Source organism: Polyergus mexicanus, unplaced genomic scaffold, assembly GCF_030449975.1.
Source record: "Polyergus mexicanus isolate NDT 795.1 unplaced genomic scaffold, iyPolMexi1.0 SCAF_17, whole genome shotgun sequence".
NCBI lineage: Eukaryota > Metazoa > Arthropoda > Insecta > Hymenoptera > Formicidae > Polyergus > Polyergus mexicanus.
The window spans coordinates 945,209-968,601 of NW_027223337.1; the positions used below are offsets into that span (position 1 = coordinate 945,209).

A 23,393-nucleotide genomic window follows, 5' to 3' on the forward strand; every position below is an offset into this window, starting at 1 on the left:
AATTAATTAACGTAGAATCAGCGAGGCGTTCGTCGTTATTTCGACGTGTTGTGGTCAACGACTTCGCGGACTTCTCCATATTCTCCACGTTTTCTATCTTTTTTTTTTTTTTTTTTCCCAACCGAACCGTCGAGATAGCGAGACGTCGCGTCGCTCGTAATGTCATCGCTGAACGAGAACCATATCTCGTAACACATGACAAACAATTAAAACATTATTAACGCGTAACATCTTCGCGTTGCGCGTCTATCTCATTTTAAGCGTCGTGACTTTTACGTTTAATACAAACCTATTCGCGAATAATAATTCAGAGAATATCATTTATAAGGTCAAACTAATGGCACCATCTTACGACCCCCTTAGAACCGAACAACTTTGGTCTTGGAAACATTTCTTTCTATCTTGCTTTATTTTTTTTTTATTTTTTTTAGATATTTAGGTGTCTCGATATAAATGCCTCACCCTGTATATTCTGCGAAATATTTTACGAACGCGATTTACGAACAGATCCTTAGGGTTATACTTATTCCGAGAAAAATTATGATCCATAGGAAGATAAAAATCTCCGAAGATAAATATCACAGATTAGATAAATATAACGCGGGGCAATCGCGTGAAATCGCGATGATGACGCTACATCTTGTCACGATCATTTACGTCGTTATTGTTCAATGGCTATAAATAAATATTACGTCTCGCAGATGAATGCATCTCGATGATTCCCATCGAGCCTCGTTCTTTGAGACACATGTCGATAGAATTTAAAAATCACAGAGCATTCACACGAGAATTTCTTACACGAGCTAAAAGAGAATTCTATAATCTAAAGATACTTCAATCAGAATTGGCCAGACGGACTGTATCCATTGAAATTGACAAGAACTATGAAAATGATTATAATATGTAACATTTAAAATATATTCATATATAATTTTATTCAAAATGAGATATTTTTACTTTAATTAATAAATTATACTATAATTACCATAGGTTAAAGAAAACGAAAACAATATAATAATAAAGTCTTTTTTTAATTCAGATTAATATGCAAAATACATTTTTGAGATAAAAACTTTTGATGATATAAGTGTTGATAAATTTTATATTAATTTTTAGCTTGAATGAGCAAAATGTAATAGTAAAAGAATTAAAAATTTTTACCAATATAGATTCTCGTTCGCTTAAAGTTTACATGTTTATCTAACAAAAGACTAATTTATTCGCTACGCCGATTCCTACTCTATTACGGATTTTATTTTCTACAAAGTTTAATTTTTTTTTTTTTTTCCCAATTGACGAGTATCGATAAAAAGATCTTCTATTTATTTCAACATTTTTATAGAAAAGACTAGTTTTTCGAAAAATACCGGTTTTTACAATATGATGTGGATTTTATTAAAAAAAAAAAAAAAATGTGATATTTTGCCAATCCTGACTTCAATGGGAGTTAAGAATTATCATTAAAACTTTGACAGTGAGTGAAAACACACCGCGATAGATTAATTAAGAATTCGAGTAAGTGCCAAACTTATAATCGCTTGCGATAGCCGTGGTGAGGCCACAACGAATTAATTAACGTCAAGAGCCAAGAGATCCGTTTGCGATCGAGCCCGCAACTTGTGCGCGGAGACGTTGCAGGATTTACGGTGTCTATTAAAAGCTCTCTCTCAAGAGAGAGCAAGGATCTGTTCGCGCTCATGAACGTGCGAAAAGCACGGCGCATGCCAGCTGCCTCTCTTCGACCTTTGAATATTCTCTAGATAAGAGTCCCGAGTCCGTATAATTATGCACAGTGTCGCGCAAAGTGACAATAATAAAGCGAGAATGATTTAGCAAGACAAATGACCACAGGCGTTTCACGACGGTATTTTTTTTTTTTATTTTACAATTTAATGGGGCAGGAAAATACTGATAATTTTTAGATAAGACAGTCGCGTTCGGCAATATTTATTAATGGCGTTGGGAAACTCTAGTTAAAATTAGGACGTAATTTCTAGGATATATTTATATTATATTATTTTTAAGGTAAAGAAAAAAAAAGTCAATCAATTGTCGTCACCCCCTTTCCATTCCAACGATTATATATTCGTCGCGTCGATTTATATGTAATATCGACGTGGCAAATATTAGCGAAGAAACTCGCTGCCGAAAGAAGAAAATGATATTGTTAGACGGGACGTCGAGAATGCCCGCAAATTCCCAGGAATGTTGTCACAGGTCAGGAAGGACTATCGTATCGCCTTGGCCCGTATGCTAACGGAGCAATGGGTAAACGTCGTCTCCTACGGTGAGAGGCGAGAGATACCCGTAGAGTATCTGACATTATAGATTCGTAGGAAACGAGAGGGAAATCATTATCCAGATAATATTTTTCCAAGAAAACCAATCGACAATTTCATAAAAGCTTCATATGCGGTCGCGACTCTGTAAATAAATTATGTTTCGTTCTGCGGTTACGTTAATGTGTTTTGATCGATCTAAAAATATTTTGAAAAGCTCGATCTTGCGTTCGATGATGTCCGAATTGATTGGATTCTGTCAAAGCGGATGGAGCTCCGATTACCCGCTTCATTTACCTAATAACGTACCTAATAATAATCTCGTCACGTGCCAAAGACTCGGAGTGAGTGCATAATCAATCTGCGATTATACCTATTGCATTGCGCATTCTATCGCATACACTAGACGCATTGTCCTTATTTACGACACGAAGCCCGTAAATGCATTCCGCGAGATTCACAATGCACAAAAGCGCAATAATGGCTGGCCTGATCGGAATATGACGTTTCTGAATTTTGTACTCCTCGCTCTTTCCTTTTAATTATTGCACGCACGATTGCAATTAAAAAAAAAAAAAAAAAAAAAAGTGTGTGTGTGAATTGACGACATATATTTTTGGTTCTTTCGAAATTCGCTTATTTATTTATTCGAATAAATCTTGACGAGATTTTTTCTATATGATTTAATGGTAAATCTTTAATACAGGGGCAAACTCAAATTTTTTATATCTCGATACATATTTTATGTATTTTGAGGCGTGGAAAATGAATCCGTTGAAAAAAAAATGTTTACTTTTCACTTCCACAAAACAATATTTAAAATAAACACTCAAACACATTAACAAATGAGGGATATATTCTTTTCACATCGTCCTATTTTATCAATAAAGAAAGAGGAATGAGTGCGACAATTTTTTTTCAACAAATTCGTTTTCTATGTCTGAAAATATATAAAATATATGAGTTTCAAAAAATTTCGTGGGATCGCCCCTATATCGAAGAATTACCGATTTAATTTAGTAGCAAGAGAAACGTAATATCAATATTTCATAGAGCTTGAAAAGAACATTAAATAAAATGCGTGAATAAAAAAATTCATGAAAATCTAAACTCCTTTATACAGAGAATTTTTTAATAAAACGAAGATATTTTATATGTTGCTCTCTTACGGTTAATTTACAATTATTTGAAATCGATTTTACGATCTAAACTTTTTATACTATAAAATCAAACGATCAGAGGTCGTAACGTTCGCTAAATTTTTTAATAATGCAACGCATATTTAGCAACATTTTATTGAAATAATGAAGATATTAATTAAAGCTTCATATAACTATCGAATTTTTTTATGTAACTTTCAAAAGTCAAATAGTTTGACATCTATTTTGTTTGATGACTTATAAAGATGAAAATGGTGATAGAAAGCAAAAAGAAATTGTGCCGAGAATTTTCTATTTAAAATCAAATACTAGATTGACGTAGAAAAATTTTCCAGTAATTTTTCGGTGAATTGTTGCACTTATAAAATAATTAATTTTAAGTATAAAAATTTAAATTTTGATATTAAAAAATAGATAATTGAATAAATTAAAAATTGAAATTTTTAATTGAAGAATGTTAATTACTTACTTTTCAATATTCTCAGAACATTCGCATTTCTTTCGCACGTCATCTTTATTACTACAATATTTTTCTTATATTTCAGTCTTATGTTCTAGTCTTTTCATTATATTTTAGTCTTCTCTTTATTTTTTTCAATTTTCTTTTCAATATTTTATCTTTTAATTAATTATCTCGCTCACCCTTTATTTTCTCGTCTGTCCCTTTCGAGCTGCGTACAGTATATAGAAATGTAAGATCAATAGAATGGAGGGTGTGAGAGCTACCCCCAATAATGCTATTCCGTGACTCATAATACACACTTGTTCGAGCCCATAGTTTGTTTCGTGTGATTCTTATATAGTTTTCAAACTATTTCTTACGATGTAGCCTTTTACTCGCTCTGGCTCCAGAGCACGCTGTTCTTATCGATCGTCTCCATAAATCTTTCCTTCTCCCTCCCCCAATCTATTACTGTCAGAAACGCGACCGTGCCAGAATCTTAGGAAAAAAGAGAAGAATCGAAAAATGATGGTACCACTTTTCGAAGAGAGTGAATTTTTTCAAGTGCGCTTGAGATTATCAAGTTCATATATTTCTATATTCCTATATTTCTATGATTTCGAATTTTTGCAAGAAAGAAAGAAAGAGACAAAATTACTTGAGCGTACTTTTCGAATTTTTATAATACAGTATAAATAAAGTTTTGATATTTTTTTATGTGGAATTTTCTTCTCGAATTTCTCTTATTTTTTTTTTAAATTATTATTTCTTCAAATTTTACGATACTTCGATTGTTACATAATTACGTGTGTTGCAACGTATTGGTAAAAAAAAAAAAAATCGAAGAAAACCGAACAGAGTAATATTATAATATAATAATCTCTCTCTCTCTCTTGAATGTCTATTTTGTTGAATTTTTTTTATCCACGTTTCCATAACTTGATTCCACGAAATTGAATTGTTCGATCCTAGTCGTTCTTTTGCCAACGCACTTTTTTTGGAGAAGGTCGCATCGCGGATGAGTCATAGCCCTCGACGGTGCGTTTCCCCGTGTATCGACCTGGGGCACGGACGAAACATAGGGGTCGGTCGACAGAGGTTCGGATTCACGAGGCTAACGCCCCGCGCGAAGATCGATTCGGCATAATGGAGTATAATTTAATTTGCTTCTACATCGAATCGTTCGGTGCAATCGACTCTACCTGGACGATGACGTCGCCGTCATCCGGTGAATAATGACCGTCGTCGTCATCGTGCATACATCATGGGGGTATATGCGTTCGATGCTATCCAAACGCAATTATTTTTATGTCAGGGGTTGAAATTGTTATAATGTCAATGGCTTCGGATTTCAATGCGAAAGTGATCGCTTCGTTTATTCATGCACAAATATTTGAAGAATCAATTGAATTATGTTTTATAAGAGATAAATGATTGGATTATATATAATATATATAAAAATATATTATAATTATTATCATTTTTGGGGGGAATATTTAAATATGCTTACAAATGTATATATATATATATATATATATATATATATATATATTATTTTTAAACATTAAATATTTCTCGAATTTAAAGGAATACAAAGAATAAATTATACATACCAAAATAAAACACTTTAATATTCTTCCTTGGATATAAAAAAGATTTGTGGAAAGAGAGAGGGAGAGAGAGAGAGAGAGCAATTTAAATGGTTCCAATGGGCAAACATGATGAATATAATTTCCTCAGAAATTTTTTTTCTGTATTTAATTAAATTTATTAAGGTTTTTTTTTTAAATGGGAATTTACACATATACTTCTCCTTTTCATAGCTAACACTAATTATAAAATAAATTATCAATCGTGTATGATTATATAATTTTTTGAAATAATTTAAAATTTATAAAAAATTACAATATAATAAAAAAAATTTTTTTTTAAATCATTTTATATATTAATTTATATGATTTAGCTTACATTGTGCGATCGTGTTTCACATATTTTTCGTATCTACAGATAAAAGGATATTTCAGTATTCTACGACTCACGTTGTATAGAAATTCATTGAATGGTTTCTAGTTTGCTACAAATATGCGATATGTTCTGCAACGATATTCGTCATCAACGGTATTATCGGTGTGTTTGTTCGCGAAAGAGAAAAAAATCCGAAGGAAAAACGTAATTTAATAATCCGTGCCGAGATACCGGGTGTATCCGACGTCGAAAGAGCAAATCGATCGGTGATTGCCCGTTGTCGCCCGTTCGCACACGTGTTGCGTTCGAAAGCCGCGGTTCGCCGACTATCTCTCTCTCACCTGCGCTACCAGTTCTCCGTTATTTCATTGCAAATTACTCGCCGAGCCACGAGCCGAGATATACAGTTATCACAATGAGAAAGTTGTTCCGATCCGAGACGTAGAGACGCACGAGTGACCACGTCGTGCGGTCCGCGAGTGTGATTCTAATTTCACCGTATAAATGTCGAACGGACGGGGAATAAGATTGTTGCGCGAAATAGGAATAAGAAGAAGCTGAACAAGGGATTGCGAATCTGTGGAATCTAGATTTTATCCAAGCTTAGAAGACAAAGCTAAACGAACACCTTTATTGATTCAAGGACTACAGAATCCATAAAATCGAGAACAGTGATCAGAAAATACGACCACTTAGGATTCTTAAATTTAAATTGAGAAATCAAAATTTCTGTCAAATTTAATCGAGCGAACTAATCTTTCTTAAGCATACAAGCAGGATAGAAAATTCTATTCCGGTATAGATCGATGATTTTATTATCTCATTTGTAGAGAGAGAGTCTCAATTTTATTTATCATTTTTATTAGTTTATTCACGGTCGAGTGGAGGGAAAAAATCTTCGATACGACTTCCTTCTTTCATTTCGCGTCGTTTGGCGGCTGTTCGAATCGCAAATCGCGTACACGTGACTCAGGTATTCCGGTCGAGATCTTGGGTGGTTTTTTTTTTTTTTTTTTTTGTGCTAGAAAGATAGCAAGGTGAGACATCACGAAAGAAGATGAAGAAGGACGCACGCGTGGATCATGTATAACCGTAAGAAGCCACGTGGCCCTTGAATGGTCGCTCATTGGAAATGAAAGTAATGCGTTTCGAATGCCAGCCGTATGGACCAAGGATCTTTCGTCTCTCTCCCCTTCGTTGTAAAGCCGATTTGTCCTTAAACCAGTGCCGTGGCATAAATGTCGAAAGATACGAGCGTCCTTGAACGATAAAGCTCGCATTCCTCCTTAAGTAGAGAGACTTGAACGCCGTTTTTAAACACGTCCCATTAATTTTTCCAACTTATTGAATTTTCCAAATAATAGGGACGGCACTCGAGCATTTAACAATTTATATAAAAAGACTATTGATTTATTATATTCGATTATTATTAATATAAAGTTTTCCCATTATTATCTCAATATGAAAAAAATATGAAAAGCGGGAAATTGGTAGCAGCAGATTGTCTATTCCTTGGAAAAATATGGGAAACCTGAAATTCTTATGGATTTATTTTGTGTCTGGAAAGAAATCAGGGAATTCTCATGGAATTTTATTGGGACTCCGGAATTAAAAAAAAACTGACAATTTTGCTCTTATATCGTAAACAATCGGCAATTTACCGATAAAACAAAAATAGTGAATTATGTATATTTAAAATACATTATAAATCGTGTATATCTATCTCCGTTTATATATTTAATGTTTTAAGAAAATATTGAATATGCACCACATATTTGTTATTGTAATTTTTAGTGATAAAAAGAAATGAAAATGTATGTATTACGCATAAGTGAAAAGTTTTATCTTACGAAAGCTATTCTCAGTTCTTTCAGTACATTTGCAAATCTAACATTTGAAACTTAAGAAGTTCTGTGTGTTTTCTCTTTGTGTAAATAAAAAACAATAGAAAGGAATCTTATTTTAGAAAGTTGCACTAAAAATCTTCAAAATATTCTTTTCACCTGGAATTTTGAATAAAAGTACCTAGAAAATAGAGGCATTTTTTTTTTTTTTTTTAAATTTATTTTAAGATTTGAATAGATACCCTCTTATATGAACAAATATTGACTTATATATATTTGACGATTATTGTTAAAATTTGCCGATCATCTTAATATGAGAAAATATGGTAAGGCGAGAAATTAGTAATCGAGAAATTGCGATAGAGATTTAGTTTGCAAGAATAAAGATAATAAATTGTTAAAATATATGTAAGGCATTAAGTGATACGCAATCTCAATTGTATGATACATCGTCGAAGTTGTCAATACGCGTATTAACTTCGTTTGTACGATACTTTTGTCTAGGATAACTAAATGATAGTTGTCCAGTTTCACTTTTCGTGCCGAGCCGCTAAACGGCGTTCAGAAATCTTTCCGCGCGCGTTACTTGCGAAATTCTTCATTGTCCCGTGATGGTGATGGTGACGAAGGGGAGACGGTGGTGGAGAGGAAACGAGGGGCGTATGTGTGCCAAGAGGTTTTTCTCAGTCGTCGACCGCGATAGACACGGTCGAATTGTTCGTTTGACGGAGAAAAATTCTCGCTCCCTTGCCAGGCGCGAAATCGATATTTTAGATACATATTTTAAAAAGTATATAATATAATTCCGTCCTTGAAAATAAGTTTATTCAAACTTTCTTATTTATCTAAATAAGTTAATCTATGTCTTCATTTTGTTCTGTATTCTCTCTCTCTCGTTACTACTGTATTTTATTTATAAGAAATAAATATAATGATACATGAAGATTAAATCTGTCAAATCTATTTAAAATTATTAATATACATTTTATAATTTATTTAATTGTAATTTCTCTAAACTAAAATTTTGTTTTAAGTTTCTTAAATTTTTTTTTTGATATATATCCAGTTTTTATAATTCGTATAAATTATTTTATGTTTGGATATGTATTTAAAATATTCAAATACATTTAAAACATTGTAGATATGTGTATATATTCCATTTTAAATATTTTTATAAATAAAATATTTTTAGCATTATAGAGAGAGAGAGAGAGAGAGAGAGAGAGAGAGAGAGTAATTTTAAAAATTGATTTTTATTGTTTCCTCTGTGTTTTCAGGACCAATTCGAGAATCTGTCCCTACACACGCAAAAAGGGATAGAGTTTCTCGAGAGGTATGGCCATTTCATACGCGATCGTTGCGCAATTGAGTTCGAATATGCAGCGAAGCTCAGGTGAGAAATGCAACACTTTATTTAAGAATACGGAATAATTAAGGGATATGAAAAATTAGAAGATATAATAAATACTTGTAAAACAACGAATATACTGTGCAAATGTGAGTGCATACTTTATCTGTCATTGTTAAAGATATTTTATGCTTAAGAATTATTATACAGCCTCAATACATAAACATTTCTTTCAATAATCTATAATTTCGATTTTTTTTTTATCACAGATAAATTTAGAATATTCTGCATGAAAATGGTCGATGAAAAACTGCGAAAAATAAAAGAAATCTTAAATTTATTCGAATTTTATGTTCGCGGCCTTTCTTTACTACAAATAATAGATAGATCCTTTTCATTATCTTGGAGAAGCTAACTCGTAATGCACATAATATACTGATTGTTATTTAACTATTTTAGTGCTAATATACGAAACTTATATATATATATATATATATTTTATATTCTTTAAAAAAAAAGTGAAAAAAGAAATTTAAAAAAGAAAATAGGAGAGAAATAAATATACATCTTATTTTGAAAATGATTTGAAACGAAGAGATATAACTGTGACAGCAGGTGCGCGTAGGATTTTATTATTCGATGCTTTCGTGCACCTTGCACCTCGTTATACCCTGTCGTATAGATGGGACGCGTTCGTGCTCGTGCGTACTGCTTCTTTTTCCGAGGTACCCCGACAAAGGGTGAGACATCCGAGGCGAGCGATTTCAATGGGACATCCTGTATAACGAGCGTGTCTCACGCACCCCGTGGGTTCAGGGACGAGGCGAGATATATAGCTAGTAATACTGTATTAAAGAGGTCCCTTGTCCGCTCCGTGAATGCCGTCCACTGTGTGGCGCACTTTTGTTTATCGGGTGTCTCGAAATCCATTCATTCCGGACTTTTAATTACTCCATTTCGCATTGCGCTTAATTATTTCGTCGCGGATTCCTCAGTATTGATTGTCAGATATACATCGGGCGAAATGAAATGTTTCTGTATACAATATTAAGTCATTAATAATTCCACACTTTGTGATAAATAATTCACAGAAAGGGTACAATTGGGACAAAGTCGCATAAATTTGTCGAGGCGTTTTTTTTTTTTTTTTTTTTTTTTTTTTTAAACGCAATTTATACTAATTGTGCATTGTCTATGTAATTGAAATCTAAAAACTTTTCATTACGTTACTTGAGATATGAGCCTACTTTTAAGGAAAGTTTTCTTTTTTTTTTTTTTTTTTAAGGAAAATAATAACGATATTAGAATATAATTATTATTGTTACATAATATTAGAATAGTTATATTAATTATAGGTCGTATAAATGCTCAATTATAAATTTGCATATTTGATGAGAAGATATGTACGATTATTCTTGAGAATCGAGTTGATTCTTAAAATACTAAGGACGTTAATGAAAACGGGATGATCGCTGCTATACATGAATCATCTCGTGCTCGTCTCTAATCTTAATGCATCGCCATTTTAACATCTTAACTCATCCCTCGATTTACTTTTGTATAAAATTGCGTGATCAACACACACACACACACGTATTATTATAGGACGGTTCTGGGAAAGTTATCTTCGATTTCGCATCATACTCGAAAAATTACTCGGTCGTCAAATAATTGGAAGATTACCCTGTGTAACGTAATGTCCGCAACACCAGGTACTCGTGAAATACTTGAAAAAATATTACACGCATGAATAATTCTTGAGAAGTTCATCGAACGACATCCGGATCTTTATCTTGGCATACTTGGACGACGACGTACTTGGAACATTATCTGGATATCTGAATGAAGTTTGTAAAAACGACACGAATATTTAGACAATAGCCGGAAAAGTTTATCCGAATAGGTCTCTAAATTAATAAGAAGTTTATAATGAATTATTCTAAACAATTTTATCCGCGAGGAATTAAATCACTCGTATTTTCTTATTCTTCGTTTTCTTCCATTGAAATCCTCTTCGCGTAGCTTCGTCGTATCAAGGCCGTACGAGATTCATCTCGATAGCGTATTTATAGTTCGACGTGACGTATCGTAAAAATTAAAACGGCACGCCTCCCCTCCCCCCCTCCCCACCCGGATCCGTTTAATTCGCGCCGTGATCGAAAATAATCCCTCTCTCTTTCGCGATCCGATATTTCTTCAATTATTGCGACGCGCTCACAATTCGTGATTTAAATCGTCGATGCGCTTGGATGGGTCGGAACGATCTCTATGTTTCATGTAAATTCCCGAATACGCATACGAGAATATAGCTTTCCACATAAAAGGAATCAAGCGTGTGAAAATTGTAGAATTGACAGTTTCTTCGAGAGCGTATTATTATATTTCGTTGTAATTATGTTGTTATTTTTGCGATCTAATTAAAAAACTCGCAATACGCTTTACAAAATATTCTTATCATAAATGTATAATTCTAGAAATACTGATTTATTAATTATGAATATTTGTGTATTTATCGTTTCATATGCACTTAGATTCGTACAATAAAAAACATTTTTTTTTTTTTTCCCCCAATATATAAAACTTGTAGATAAGATGTACGATTACATGTGAGATTAAAATATAATAATATAGCTATTATTATTTATTTATCTGTAGACGCGAAAAGAGTAAATTGTTAGATCGCATTAAAAAATTATCGGTGGCTCAATATCTTCTTTAAGAAAATATTTACTCTGAATAAAAAGAAGTTATAAACGAGAAACACACACAGTAGTATAGAAATCGCTTCCGGTCGATTCATTTCCGAGTTATTTAATAATTCCTGCCAATTGTATAAGGTTTCCCGGCAATAATCCGCGATATCATTCCATCTCCGTGAGAAGAGCAACAATAATCTCGTTTCTCATCTTTGTTTTTTTTTGTTTTTTTTTTTCGCAGACGTCTCGTGAAGAGCTATCAACCGAAGAAAAAAGAGGAGGAGGATTATCAGTAAGTATGAAACTGCATACTCTCTCTTTTCTCTCTTCTCGTGTTACCAGTGATCTCGAATAGATTTATTGAGTCCGTATATGTATACAAAACATCAAAGAGTAACAAACATATATTCAGATCATCCGATGTAATTTATCCATCAGCCGTGGGCGATTTGAATACATATTTATTGCTCTTTGATATTTTGTATACATGCTCAGGACTCAATGAATCTATCTGAGATCGTCGAGAACTTTGTAGGTGATAGGAGGAAATAGATACTATGTTATGATATATAAAAATGTAATTTGCTAAGGTAATTGACTCCTTCAAAACACGCATCGGCATAAATCAGTGTATATGGAGTGATTTAGATTTTTTTTTTTTTTTTTAAATCACGCCTCTTACGGTATATTAATATATTTCTTGTATATGCAACGTTAAGCTTCTGGGTTTGCCACATTTCCAAACAAAATGCAAATAAAAATTTATTAAAACAAAGTATTCCGGGACGGTGATTAATTTTCTGACTCGGCGCACCGTGCGAATAATTAAGCGCGCATAAAGAGCGTGGTTAAGTCAAGGTTAAAATAAGAGATGAATTGAAGCAAAATCGAGAGATTAAAGTAAAACGAATTTTGTACATCGCAACGAAATTTTTTTGTTGCGTAAAAATTTTTTTCTTCTCTGGCAATGCATCCTGCAACGGACCCTGATAAAGAAGCAGCTTGATTATCTCGCGGCGTGGGTGTGTGTGAAATATTTTATAAATTCAATAATTTTGCAAGAGAGATCTCTTTCATTCAAGTACACTAATCAGCGTGTGGGTAAAGATTTAAACTCCTCGGCTTTCTGCGAAATCAAATCTGCGCGTTGGCGATTTCGATCGGGAATTATTTTTCTTCCGTACGTAACGATTATATTCAGTTAACGAAGAAACGCTATTATGTTAAATTGGCCAATGTTATCTATTCAGTTTATCTATAATTAAGACAGTCGTTTACATATACATGAAATGCAAATCGTGTAAGATAGCTAAATGAACATATCTTGGCATGTTAAGCGATCATGGAAAATCTAGTGATTGAAAAGTGGTAGAAAGCAAATTATTTAATAAACAAAATGTAAGACAAAGTCAAGAAAATAAGTAACTAATTCAACAAAAATTAGAATAAAAAATGTAGAGAGATTTACGAAAGCAGGAAAGAGACGAGAAGGAGAACGGAACTTGCGTTTCCTCAGGTACAGTCCTTGCCGGGCGTTCAAGATGGAGCTAAACGAGGTGAACGACCAAGCCGGTCAGCGGGAGGTGATCGCGGAGAACCTTCAGGGTAACGTTCTACGGGAGCTCAACATTTTAGTGAAGGACTTCAAGGAAGACCGTAAGAAACACCTGCAGGAGGGCGCGCGGCTGATGGCCACCCTGGCCGGTCAAATCGGGAATCTGGAGCGTGCCAGGAAGGCCTACGAGAAGGCGTTCCGCGAGGCGGAGCGCGCTGTGGAAAATTATCAGCGAGCAGACGCGGATCTCAATCTCTCAAGAGCAGAAGTGAGTGATAAGTTTCTGTCGTTACGCGATAAGCTTCTTCTTCATAGCTTTTCCTCATAAAGTAGATTTTACTTTTAGAGAAATTCCAGCTTCGGTGATAGAAATGAAAAGTTTAATAATAATTTTGATAGCGAGAAAATATATATGAAATTTTGTGCCGTTCTTCCAACGATAGGTTGAAACGTGTTATAATAAAATTATATTAAATATAGTATATAATTATATATAAAAATTTTTTTCATTTTATATAATTGATGAAGATTTTTTATACGTTCGATAATAATCGATTCTTTTGCAATGATTAGGTCGAGAAACAGAGGATGAATATGACTATGAAGACCCAGCAGAGCGAGGAGGCGAAAACGGAGTACGCGAATCAGCTGCAAAAAACGAATGACATGCAGACGTTACACTACCACACGGCGATGCCGGAAGTGTTTCAGCATCTTCAGGTATTGTTTTGTCATAACTGTACGCAATTGCGTCTGCGTTTTTTGCTTTATTATACTTTCCGTAATTTATACAATCCGTATTTTATACAATATTAATTATTTAAAAAATGTTCTTCATTGTTGTATAAGGAATATTTCAAAAACACTGTTTATTATAGACAGAGGAAGGTTCGAAAAAGTAATTATATATTTGACAAGCTTGAAAATGATAGATTTTTCAATTATAGGACTAACTTTTTTTAAATTATGAATTATTTAAAATTGTTTTGATTTTTTGTTTTCGTTTTTTCTAGAGTATTAACCAATCACACGAGGCTTCAACTTTCTCAATTAAATTTATATAGATTTTTATTTTAAGATATTCTTAATTTTTGGATGTGATTTAGTGACAAATTTATTATTACATTTATTTAATAAATTGATATAATTCATTTTTTATTAAGGGAAAATTATCGCATTGTTCCGCCACTCAGCTCAATGTTCCATTTGTCTTTATTGATCTTCGGATTTCTCGCAATTGATTCTCACCCTATATAGATCGTATTTTTGCCGTAGGAGTTGGACGAGAAGAGGATAAAAAATATGCGGAACTACATGATGAAGTCAGTGGAAATCGAGCGGGCGGTAGCGCCAATAATCGCTCAGTGCCTGGACGGTATCGAGAAGGCGGCGAATGAGATCAACGAGAAAGAGGACACGATGCTGGTGATTGAACGCTACAAGAGCGGCTTTCAGCCGCCCGGGGATTTCCCCTTCGAGGATCTATCGGTCGCTAAGAATTACGATAGCAACAGCCAATTGGCCCAGCCGGTCATGCAGCCGATTCACAATCATCTTACGGTCAAGGGCACCGTCTCCGGCGGCAAGATCAAGAAAAGAGTTGGTCTCTTTGGGATCTTCAGCAGTAATAAGGTAGCTATCCCTCCATGTTCTGCATTGCGAGCTCTCCGGTGCTATTGGTGCAGCGTTCTCATGACATAGGATGTCCTAAAAAAATAGAAAGAATATAGTGAGACAGGCTGGAACGTCTTTAAATTTATTGAGATTTCTGAAAGATAATCAATGATCAGCGATAATGTATCTCGCCAACTCTTTCTTAACGATCCATCTAATCTTTTTATTTTAAATGCAAGGTAAATTGGACTCTTGCGACAACATGCGCACGATTATTAATCATTTGAATTATAAATCTCTATTAAGATAAGTATTTTCGAACACCCTATGCACGTATTATTTTTTAGTTCTGAAGTCGTGGAGCCTGGGTGATTCTACATTTTTTTTCCCCCATAGATTACATAAAATCTAGTGATTTTTTCTAGTATCATAAGAAATAATTTACGATTATTTTTACAATTCTGGAGGTCTAGAATTTGTACGACTCCAAAGAAGAGCTAATATAATCTACCTATTCATTGCATTCACGCGAGAAGGAAAGGATAAACAGGGAATATTGCAGAATATTTTTTATAACATGCACGAAAGTTCTTTCAAGTCCGTCGTATTTTTGTATTGTTTGATTTCATCTATTTATTTATGTATATATACTTGTGCACTTCTTTATTCGCCGACAGGCCTGCAATTTATTTTACGCATTCTCAAATTTCTATTGCGCATGTATATTAGTAGATTCCGCATTCTTCTGATCGGCTATAGTAACGTTATTTACGAGCGACTTTTCAGATACGTTTTGCGCACCGTTATTTATGATTTATGATTACTCGAAACAATTTTTAAATTACTGTTTAAAGCGGTTTCGCCTCTGTATACTTTCTATGCGCTTTGCGATATAATAGAATTCTCTTCGTCGAAAACACTTCTATATTGAAACAAACTCATATCTAATAATATAAGCTTGCTGATGAGACAATTTTGAAAATTATAGTTGAGGCTCAATCAAGATGAGGAAATGCCTTGTACTCACTTCCTAGTAATATAAAAAAAAAAAAAATAATAATAATAATATATTTATTATATGATTTATTATAAATATTTATAGTTGTCTTAATTTTAAATTTCTATATTCTGAGAATCGAAATATTTTTTCGAATTTGCTTAAATTTATAGATATATAAATATAACCAAAAGTAATAGTTTTTAAGATTTTTAATAAATTCCAATGTATTAGAAAATCGCGATGAATTGAATTCAATTGTATCATTTCTTTTTTTCTTTCCTATTTTCGTACATTCGATACTTTCCGACTACAATTTCTCATAACGAAAAACGCGTAATTTATTTTTCTTGTATACTTTCTATTAATTTGGTGGATGGTTCAATCTGCCCGTGGTCTTCTTGTTTCCAATCATCACGGGCTATGAATTGGGATATTATCACGTTTAGTAAGTACTCCGTAGATCGCTTGTTCGCTCGTAATTATGTATATAATATCGATTACACTTACCTGCCTCTCTCTCTTGAAGATAAATTACATGCGACGTTAAAATGTCTTGTTAAAAGAGCGTGAACTCAGCAGTTGCATTAATTCTAATCAGTATAAGATTGTAATTAACTATAATACTTATACAAAATATTATAGGATTAATAAAATTTTATTGTCTAACTAAATTAAATTATATTTTATATAAAATAAAAATTTAAGCTAAAATTTAATATGAAAATAATTTCTAAAATTTTTTGAGAATTCATGATTTTAAGAAACTGTAAAACTGTGAGATTTATGGATCAACAGAATAATTTGTAACGTATTTAAATTAAATCTTAATTTGAGAAAGAGTGAGAGAGAATAATTTTTAATTAATATTGTATTAAAATCAAATTATTAATATAATATTAAAATTATTAAATATATATCTGCAGCTTCAGAAACTTACAATTAGATTTGTTAAATGCGAGATGATAATAAATGCGTCTCTCCAGCTCTTTTTATATATTGTGACGTAAGTAAAATATCTTATACTGTTTATGTTTAACGTTTCCGAAATGACGTTCTCTGAGCTCACGCTCCTGCTACTGCTGAAAGTGCGTCCTGACTCATTCGCTGAATGATACGCTTTTGGGATTTGTTTCATGCGAACAGCAGAAGTTGATCGAGGTGTGCATAGCTTTAAAGGTCTGTCCTTCTTTACTCAATGGCCAAGTCACTTTCCGAATAATCCTTTTGGTGCTTTGCTGAACGCTTACAAGTGCTCAACTTGCTCGTCTTCTTTATCCTTTATATACAGTAGTAAAATAGATGACATAGGTATGATTGCTTTTTTATAAGAGTAGAATTGTATTAATTGTCAATTTAATTATATTTTGTAGAAAATTAAATTGAGAAAATCTTTACAGCTGCCAAATCTAAACAAATAATAATTAATTTAAATAATGTTCGGAGAGTTTCGAGAATTTTGTGAAACTTAGGAACTATAGAATTTAATTTTCAAGAAAAATCAAGAATTTATAAATCCGTGAAATTCTCTGGAGAGAATTCTAAAGTTACAATTATATTAGATTTTAATTATTTACTAATTATTCTAAATCTAGCACCAAAAGGGTTAGCTTTTAAACGTTATTATTTTTTTTTTTTGTTATAGCAGAGAATACATTTTATTCATCTTCTCCATTATTGCGCTTAAAACAACGAACGATATGAAATATTGAAGTTGTTCATGAATCGTATAAATTTATATACGCTAGCTTTCACTAACAAGATCGCAGATCTTTAACGAAACGCGTTGCTCCTGCAACAAAATGTGTTCCCAAGCTTTCTTATCTTTTCTTCTATTACCTTCTTGAGACCCAGATCATACAATGTATATATATATATATATATACATATACTCACATTATAATTAAATATAATTTTACAAAGCGTGTGTTACAGTTGTCATTATATATGTTGTGTAATTTAATACATAAGTTAAAATTAAGTAAATTATTGAAATTAATTTTAGAATCATGTCTTCGTTTGAATCATTTATTTTTTCAAGAAAATTTACGCTAAACTATTAATTGTACTATTATTGTATTAATTAATTTGATACTTTGACAATTAATTTGATGATGTTGTAAAGAATTTGGCTGCGAAGAAAGTCTCGGGTCTCAGGAAGTTATATATATTAGTTAAATAACTCTTCAGAGGAATCGACATTTATTGTAAGAAATTCCAGAATAATGTGCCTGGCTACGGTGACGGCGCGAAGGAGGACTGCAGCGATCTTCCGCCGAATCAACGGAAAAAGCGACTGCAGCAACGATTGGACGAGATCCAGGCGAAGATCCAGCAGGAAACGGCGGCGAGAGACGGCCTGATGAAAATGAAGGGCGTGTATGAACAGAATCCTGCCCTCGGAGATCCAATGAGCATAGAGGGACAATTGAACCAGTCCAGCAACAAACTGGACAAACTCGGAGCTGAATTGGCAAAGTTTCAAGGTTACCTCGAGGAAGCGATGCGCGCTGGCGTCAGTTTGTCTAGGTAAATGGAGCTTTTCTGAAACCGTGAAAGGATACGACTATGCATCGATTCGCTGTTTATCTAACTATCTCTATATGCGACTCGTTTTATTACGCTTAAATATATTCAAATGCATAATTCTTTTGTATAATTAATATAGAATATGTCTTTTTGCATTATTGTACAATATTTTATCACAAAAATCATCAAAGAGATGAAGAAATAAACAAAAATTCGCCATTTGCTTTGTGCTTTTAGCCCAAGCCAGGCAGCGCGAAAAACTGCTACTAACGGTTCGGCGACGAGACCGTTGAGTTCACGAAGGGGTTCACACTCGGGCGGCGAAGAAAGCCTTTCGAGATCCGCTTCTGATTCGAGTGTCTGTAATGCGAACGCAAATCAACCAGTTCACAAGAAGAGCGCACCGGGCACACCACAACCGACTCATGGGTAAGTCATCTTGGTAATATACGAAATGGGATAACGCACAGAAAATTATCAAAACATTATCAAAATCTCGGAACTTTTAAAATTCGCAGATTTTTTAATTCATAAATTAGTATTTTATCATTGTTTCTATCATTTTATCACAAATATCTGATATTTTATCATTATTTATTATTATGCTATGTACATACACATACACACACATACGTACAACACATACGTTATATATTTTATTATGATTTCATAAAAGCTTCATCTTATCGGAACTTAATGAACATAAATAACGGAGGTAACAAAGGTGTTACAATGTGAGTTATCGTCGTCTTACCTATATCAAATAATTAATGCGACAAATGAAGTTTTATCACACTCGCGTTTGTTCAAATCAGACATCGTGATCTAGTGCGTTTTTTTCTCTTTTTTCCCCTTCTTTTCCCATTCTGCGAAAATGATTAGTTTGAGTAGATTAGACACTTTACACTAGACGAATAGCTACGGTTTTCGCTTTACGGTACTGATGCACAGTTCCACGAATAGCCCGGAATCTGGTCTCGGCGAATCGAGAACGTCGCTACCCGGCAGCGGTTGCGAGGAATATTACCACGACGAGGTGGATGCTCAACCGCCACTGGGAACATGTCGAGCGCTTTATCCTTTCGACGGTGAGATCTATGAACCAAATCTATGATTGAATATTAACCTAACATCATCTATCTTTTTCTATAATAATTCTATATAACAGATTGTCTACTCGCTGAAAAAACATGTTTTGTACCTAGGAAATTCTCATAGAATTTGATTGAGAAACGGGAAATTTAAAAAAAAAATTGTTTCTGATAATTTTGTTCTTAGTAGAGTAGACACTATCTACATATATGCATATAAATCTAAATCTAAATCTCCGTATATATAAAAATTGATTTAAGAATGTAAGATTAAAAGTTTCAAAGAGACCGAGAAAAAAAATAGTTATTTTTTATCTTTATCATAATTGTTAAGTGATAACGAATTATCATTTACAGCGACTAGCGAGGGTTCCATACCGATGTACGATGGCGAAGAGCTTTATATGATCGAGTTGGACCAGGGAGACGGATGGACTAGAGTGCGACGCATTTCGCAGCCAATCGAAGGCTTCGTGCCGACCTCGTACATAGAGTGTCACCTGTACAACACTTAGCCACTTCTCCTAAGTTGTTAAAGGAATTACGCAACGCGAAACTATTACGAAGGAGATTATTAACGAAGGCGCGCGCGACGCGTTAGTGCCGTGAAAGACTCGAGGGTCTGTGTTGGTCAAATTGGCACGGGATAAGAGAACGTCAACAGCGGATCGCAGGCCTAATCGATAGACGAATAAAAAGGAAAGATTGAAGGATTCTTAAATTTGAAAAAAAAAGATGTATTCAAGGATTCGCAAATTTTGGAATTGAACCGTGGGAGTCAAATATCGTGGATGTTTGCAAACAAGTATGACGTCGACGAGAAAGATATTTCAGCGAATTTGCGATCTGATAGAACCCCAAGATTCGTCGAAACGAATTATCACGTGCCAATGTTCTTGGCAAAATCACGACCGAATGTTGCATGAATTACCTTCAACATAGTTTTTCTTTCGAGGATTCCTGTTCGATCGTTCGATCGATCGACCGATCGATCGGGAAGGAACGAAAAAACTATATGATGCGAACAAATACGCCCCGCTTTGTGATCAATCAATCTAAGCGCAGTAACGTTAGAATCGTGCTCATTCTCGGGCTTTATAGGTCTTTAAGAAAAAATTTCGCCCTTATCCGGATTTATTTAGGATGCCGCGGCCCTTTCTCATGTGTGTACGAAGCTATTAATAATAATAGTTTGTTAAATAATTATTATATTCTAGCGACTATTTGTTGAATAAGTAGATTTATTGATAGCGAATGTATTATTTAAAGTTACTCTCGTTCTAATTGTGCGACTTCATATGAGGGATCGCGGCGGCTCTTCAGCCTTTCCCGAATTTAGAAATTCTAAATTGATATTAATGGCTGTTAACTATTAATTAATAATTACAAATGCTTAAATATCGCGCGTGAATACGCCTATATTATTATTTATCGCGGAAAGAAACTTTGCGCGCGAGAAGGGCCGCGATGGCTCTGTATCTCTTTACGTTCGGTTCAGACGTGTCAAAGTTATTAATTAACGATATAATAATAATTATTATTATTAATCTCGAAAGTTTTTATTTAGAAATACTGTATCTCTCGCAGACTGTGTACTATGTTTTACTGTGTAAATAATTTTTTTTTTTTTTTTTTTTTTTTTTTAATTTTAAAATAATAGTCTTGTACGAAGGGCTTGCGGTGGCCCCAAAGTCAATTTACGGCAGGAAACAGAATCCAGGTAAGGGTCGAATTTATCTGTATGATAGCGTTATGTTCAATCATATATAAATTCAGTTGTACACAATTGTGAGACTGCTCAATTCTTGAGCAGATGCACGAGTGGGAATAAGAGAGTAAAACAATTTAATTATTAGATTATTTTATTTAAAATCGTTAATGAATCGACCGAGTGACGAAAATTATATATAGTGCAATATTCTGGTTAGAGACTATAAAAGACGACTTCTCTATCTGAACTGAAAACACTTATGATAGTTTTCGGATATCGCTTCAGTCAATTGGCTGCTTCTTGAAGATTAAATCGCCAAATCTTCTCGTGAAGATGGTCTCTTCAATGTCAATGGACGATCGCGACTTTTCGAGACGTGATATTCCCTTTTCATGTAGCTATACACGAGCGAAACATTTAACAACCTCGTTAAAGAAAGTAACCGTCTTAGTAATAATAATTGCGCGTCTCGCCTACTCGTCACTCGTAAATTAATCGTGACTATTGTAACCGTTGTTGCACCGAGAGAAATGTTTTATCATTCTTTTCATCGTAAGAGACAACCAACTGTTTCACGACTCACTGTCACGCTGAAAGAACACGAGATTGATCTTTGCTCGAGTTTCGTCATAGCCGTGCGAGCTAAGCAAAACTGAGAAATCTATTCATAATCAAAATTTCCAAGAATTCGCGTAAGGAGAATTACGAAAGAAGTTTTCGAAATTGTGACATCAGAGGAATTTAAGAATCGTAAAAGTAATAAAAGTCAACATTCATATAATAAATGAAATTCTACGAAATAAACGATTTATATAATCGTAATATCTCCATATATATCTCTAATTTTGAAATCAGGATTTCTGAAAGATTTTCGTTTCAACGATACGTGAATTTATGACTGAGAATCTAGAATTTGAGATATCTATAAGAAATAAAAGATTAAATTTAGATATCTAAAATATGCCAGAATTTACGAAATTGGGATTTTTTTTAAAGAATCCTCTTGATAAGTTTCGTCAATTCATAAATTTTTGGATTCAAACATCTATAAATGGAAGATTGACTTATTTAAAAGCACGTATAATCGAGAACCAACGAAAAAAGACGTTTGAGACGTATAACATTGATTTAGCGAAAAGTGGGTCGTCCCAGAAGATCGATAATATACCGCGTTTAAAAAATTGCCTGAATGTGAATTTAATTAGTGATAGATTTATGTAAATATCGCCAAGGATATATGGAAGCGCGAGAGAACGAGACGAGAGTGTTAGAATCCACATTAAAGCGAACGAGAGATGGCTTTGTTTCTGTTGCGGATAAAAATCGAAGACTCCAGGTATATTGCAGCTGATGTGTGTTTGTTACAATTCTAAAAAATTATTTTAAAAAAATTGTCGTTTGCAAAAACTACAAATTAGCGACAAATTAACGCATTTCTATAACATTTTGGATTATCGAAGGATGTAATATCGCGTCAACTTGTCGTTCTATCGTTATTACGTCATTTCTTTACCATATCAGATACTGCCGAAGTGAAATAGAATGTCTGTAAAAAAAACTGAACCTTGAGATTTATCCTGGAGATGTTATTCTCGAGAAGAGAGTCGCAAAGAATGTGCGATCGCAAGAACTTGTCCTAATTTTACGAAATCCCGAGAATCGTATAGCCGTATTTTCTCGCGCATTTTGAACGTACATGTATATATTATATATATATATATTTGATCATCACAGAGAGAGGGAAGGCGTAGCTTCATTATAACCAGATATATGCAAGTACACATATAAATATGATCGATCGTCTACTTGAATCATCTCATGCATTTCTGCCCCGTTCTTTATCGCGGTTGCTGCTTCCGGTTCGTTAACGGTGAAAATAAGGGAACTGTTCGGCGATTACATTAAGATAAAGATAAAGATAAAATAACGGATCGTATGTACGCCTCGACGTTTAACTTCGTGTTCGTTCTATGTATATTTTGTGATTTTTTTTCTATTCGCGAACAAGTATTATAGATAATTCTGCGACTCATTATATATATTTTATTATTTTTATTATTATTACTATTATTATCATTATTATTATTACTATTGAAAAAATACAGGTACTAAATCAATATATCTGTTTGAGATATTTGTGGCTAATATTTGCGCCTAATATT

At 33.5% G+C, this 23,393-nt stretch overlaps 1 protein-coding gene across 7 annotated transcripts in view; it reads left to right on the forward strand.

Moving 5' to 3' along the window:
- The window catches only part of Cip4 (formin-binding protein 1-like Cip4), a 33,125-nt gene extending 9,775 nt beyond the window's left edge, over window positions 1-23,350 (forward strand). Inside the window, exons 2-11 of one of the 7 annotated variants that reach the window (XM_070309910.1) lie at window positions 8,968-9,083; window positions 11,976-12,026; window positions 13,251-13,557; window positions 13,863-14,009; window positions 14,565-14,921; window positions 17,047-17,079; window positions 18,122-18,429; window positions 18,667-18,858; window positions 19,381-19,517; window positions 19,878-23,350. In XM_070309910.1, the coding sequence (XP_070166011.1) occupies window positions 8,968-9,083; window positions 11,976-12,026; window positions 13,251-13,557; window positions 13,863-14,009; window positions 14,565-14,921; window positions 17,047-17,079; window positions 18,122-18,429; window positions 18,667-18,858; window positions 19,381-19,517; window positions 19,878-20,035 (1,806 nt within the window). In that variant the 3' untranslated portion in view covers window positions 20,036-23,350. Of the gene's footprint in view, window positions 1-8,967; window positions 9,084-10,392; window positions 10,886-11,975; window positions 12,027-13,250; window positions 13,558-13,862; window positions 14,010-14,564; window positions 14,922-17,046; window positions 17,080-18,121; window positions 18,430-18,666; window positions 18,859-19,380; window positions 19,518-19,877 lie in introns of those variants that run through there. The other 6 variants (XM_070309912.1, XM_070309914.1, XM_070309911.1 and 3 more) reach the window with 6 other exon arrangements.
- The last annotated feature ends 43 nt before the right edge of the window (window positions 23,351-23,393 follow it).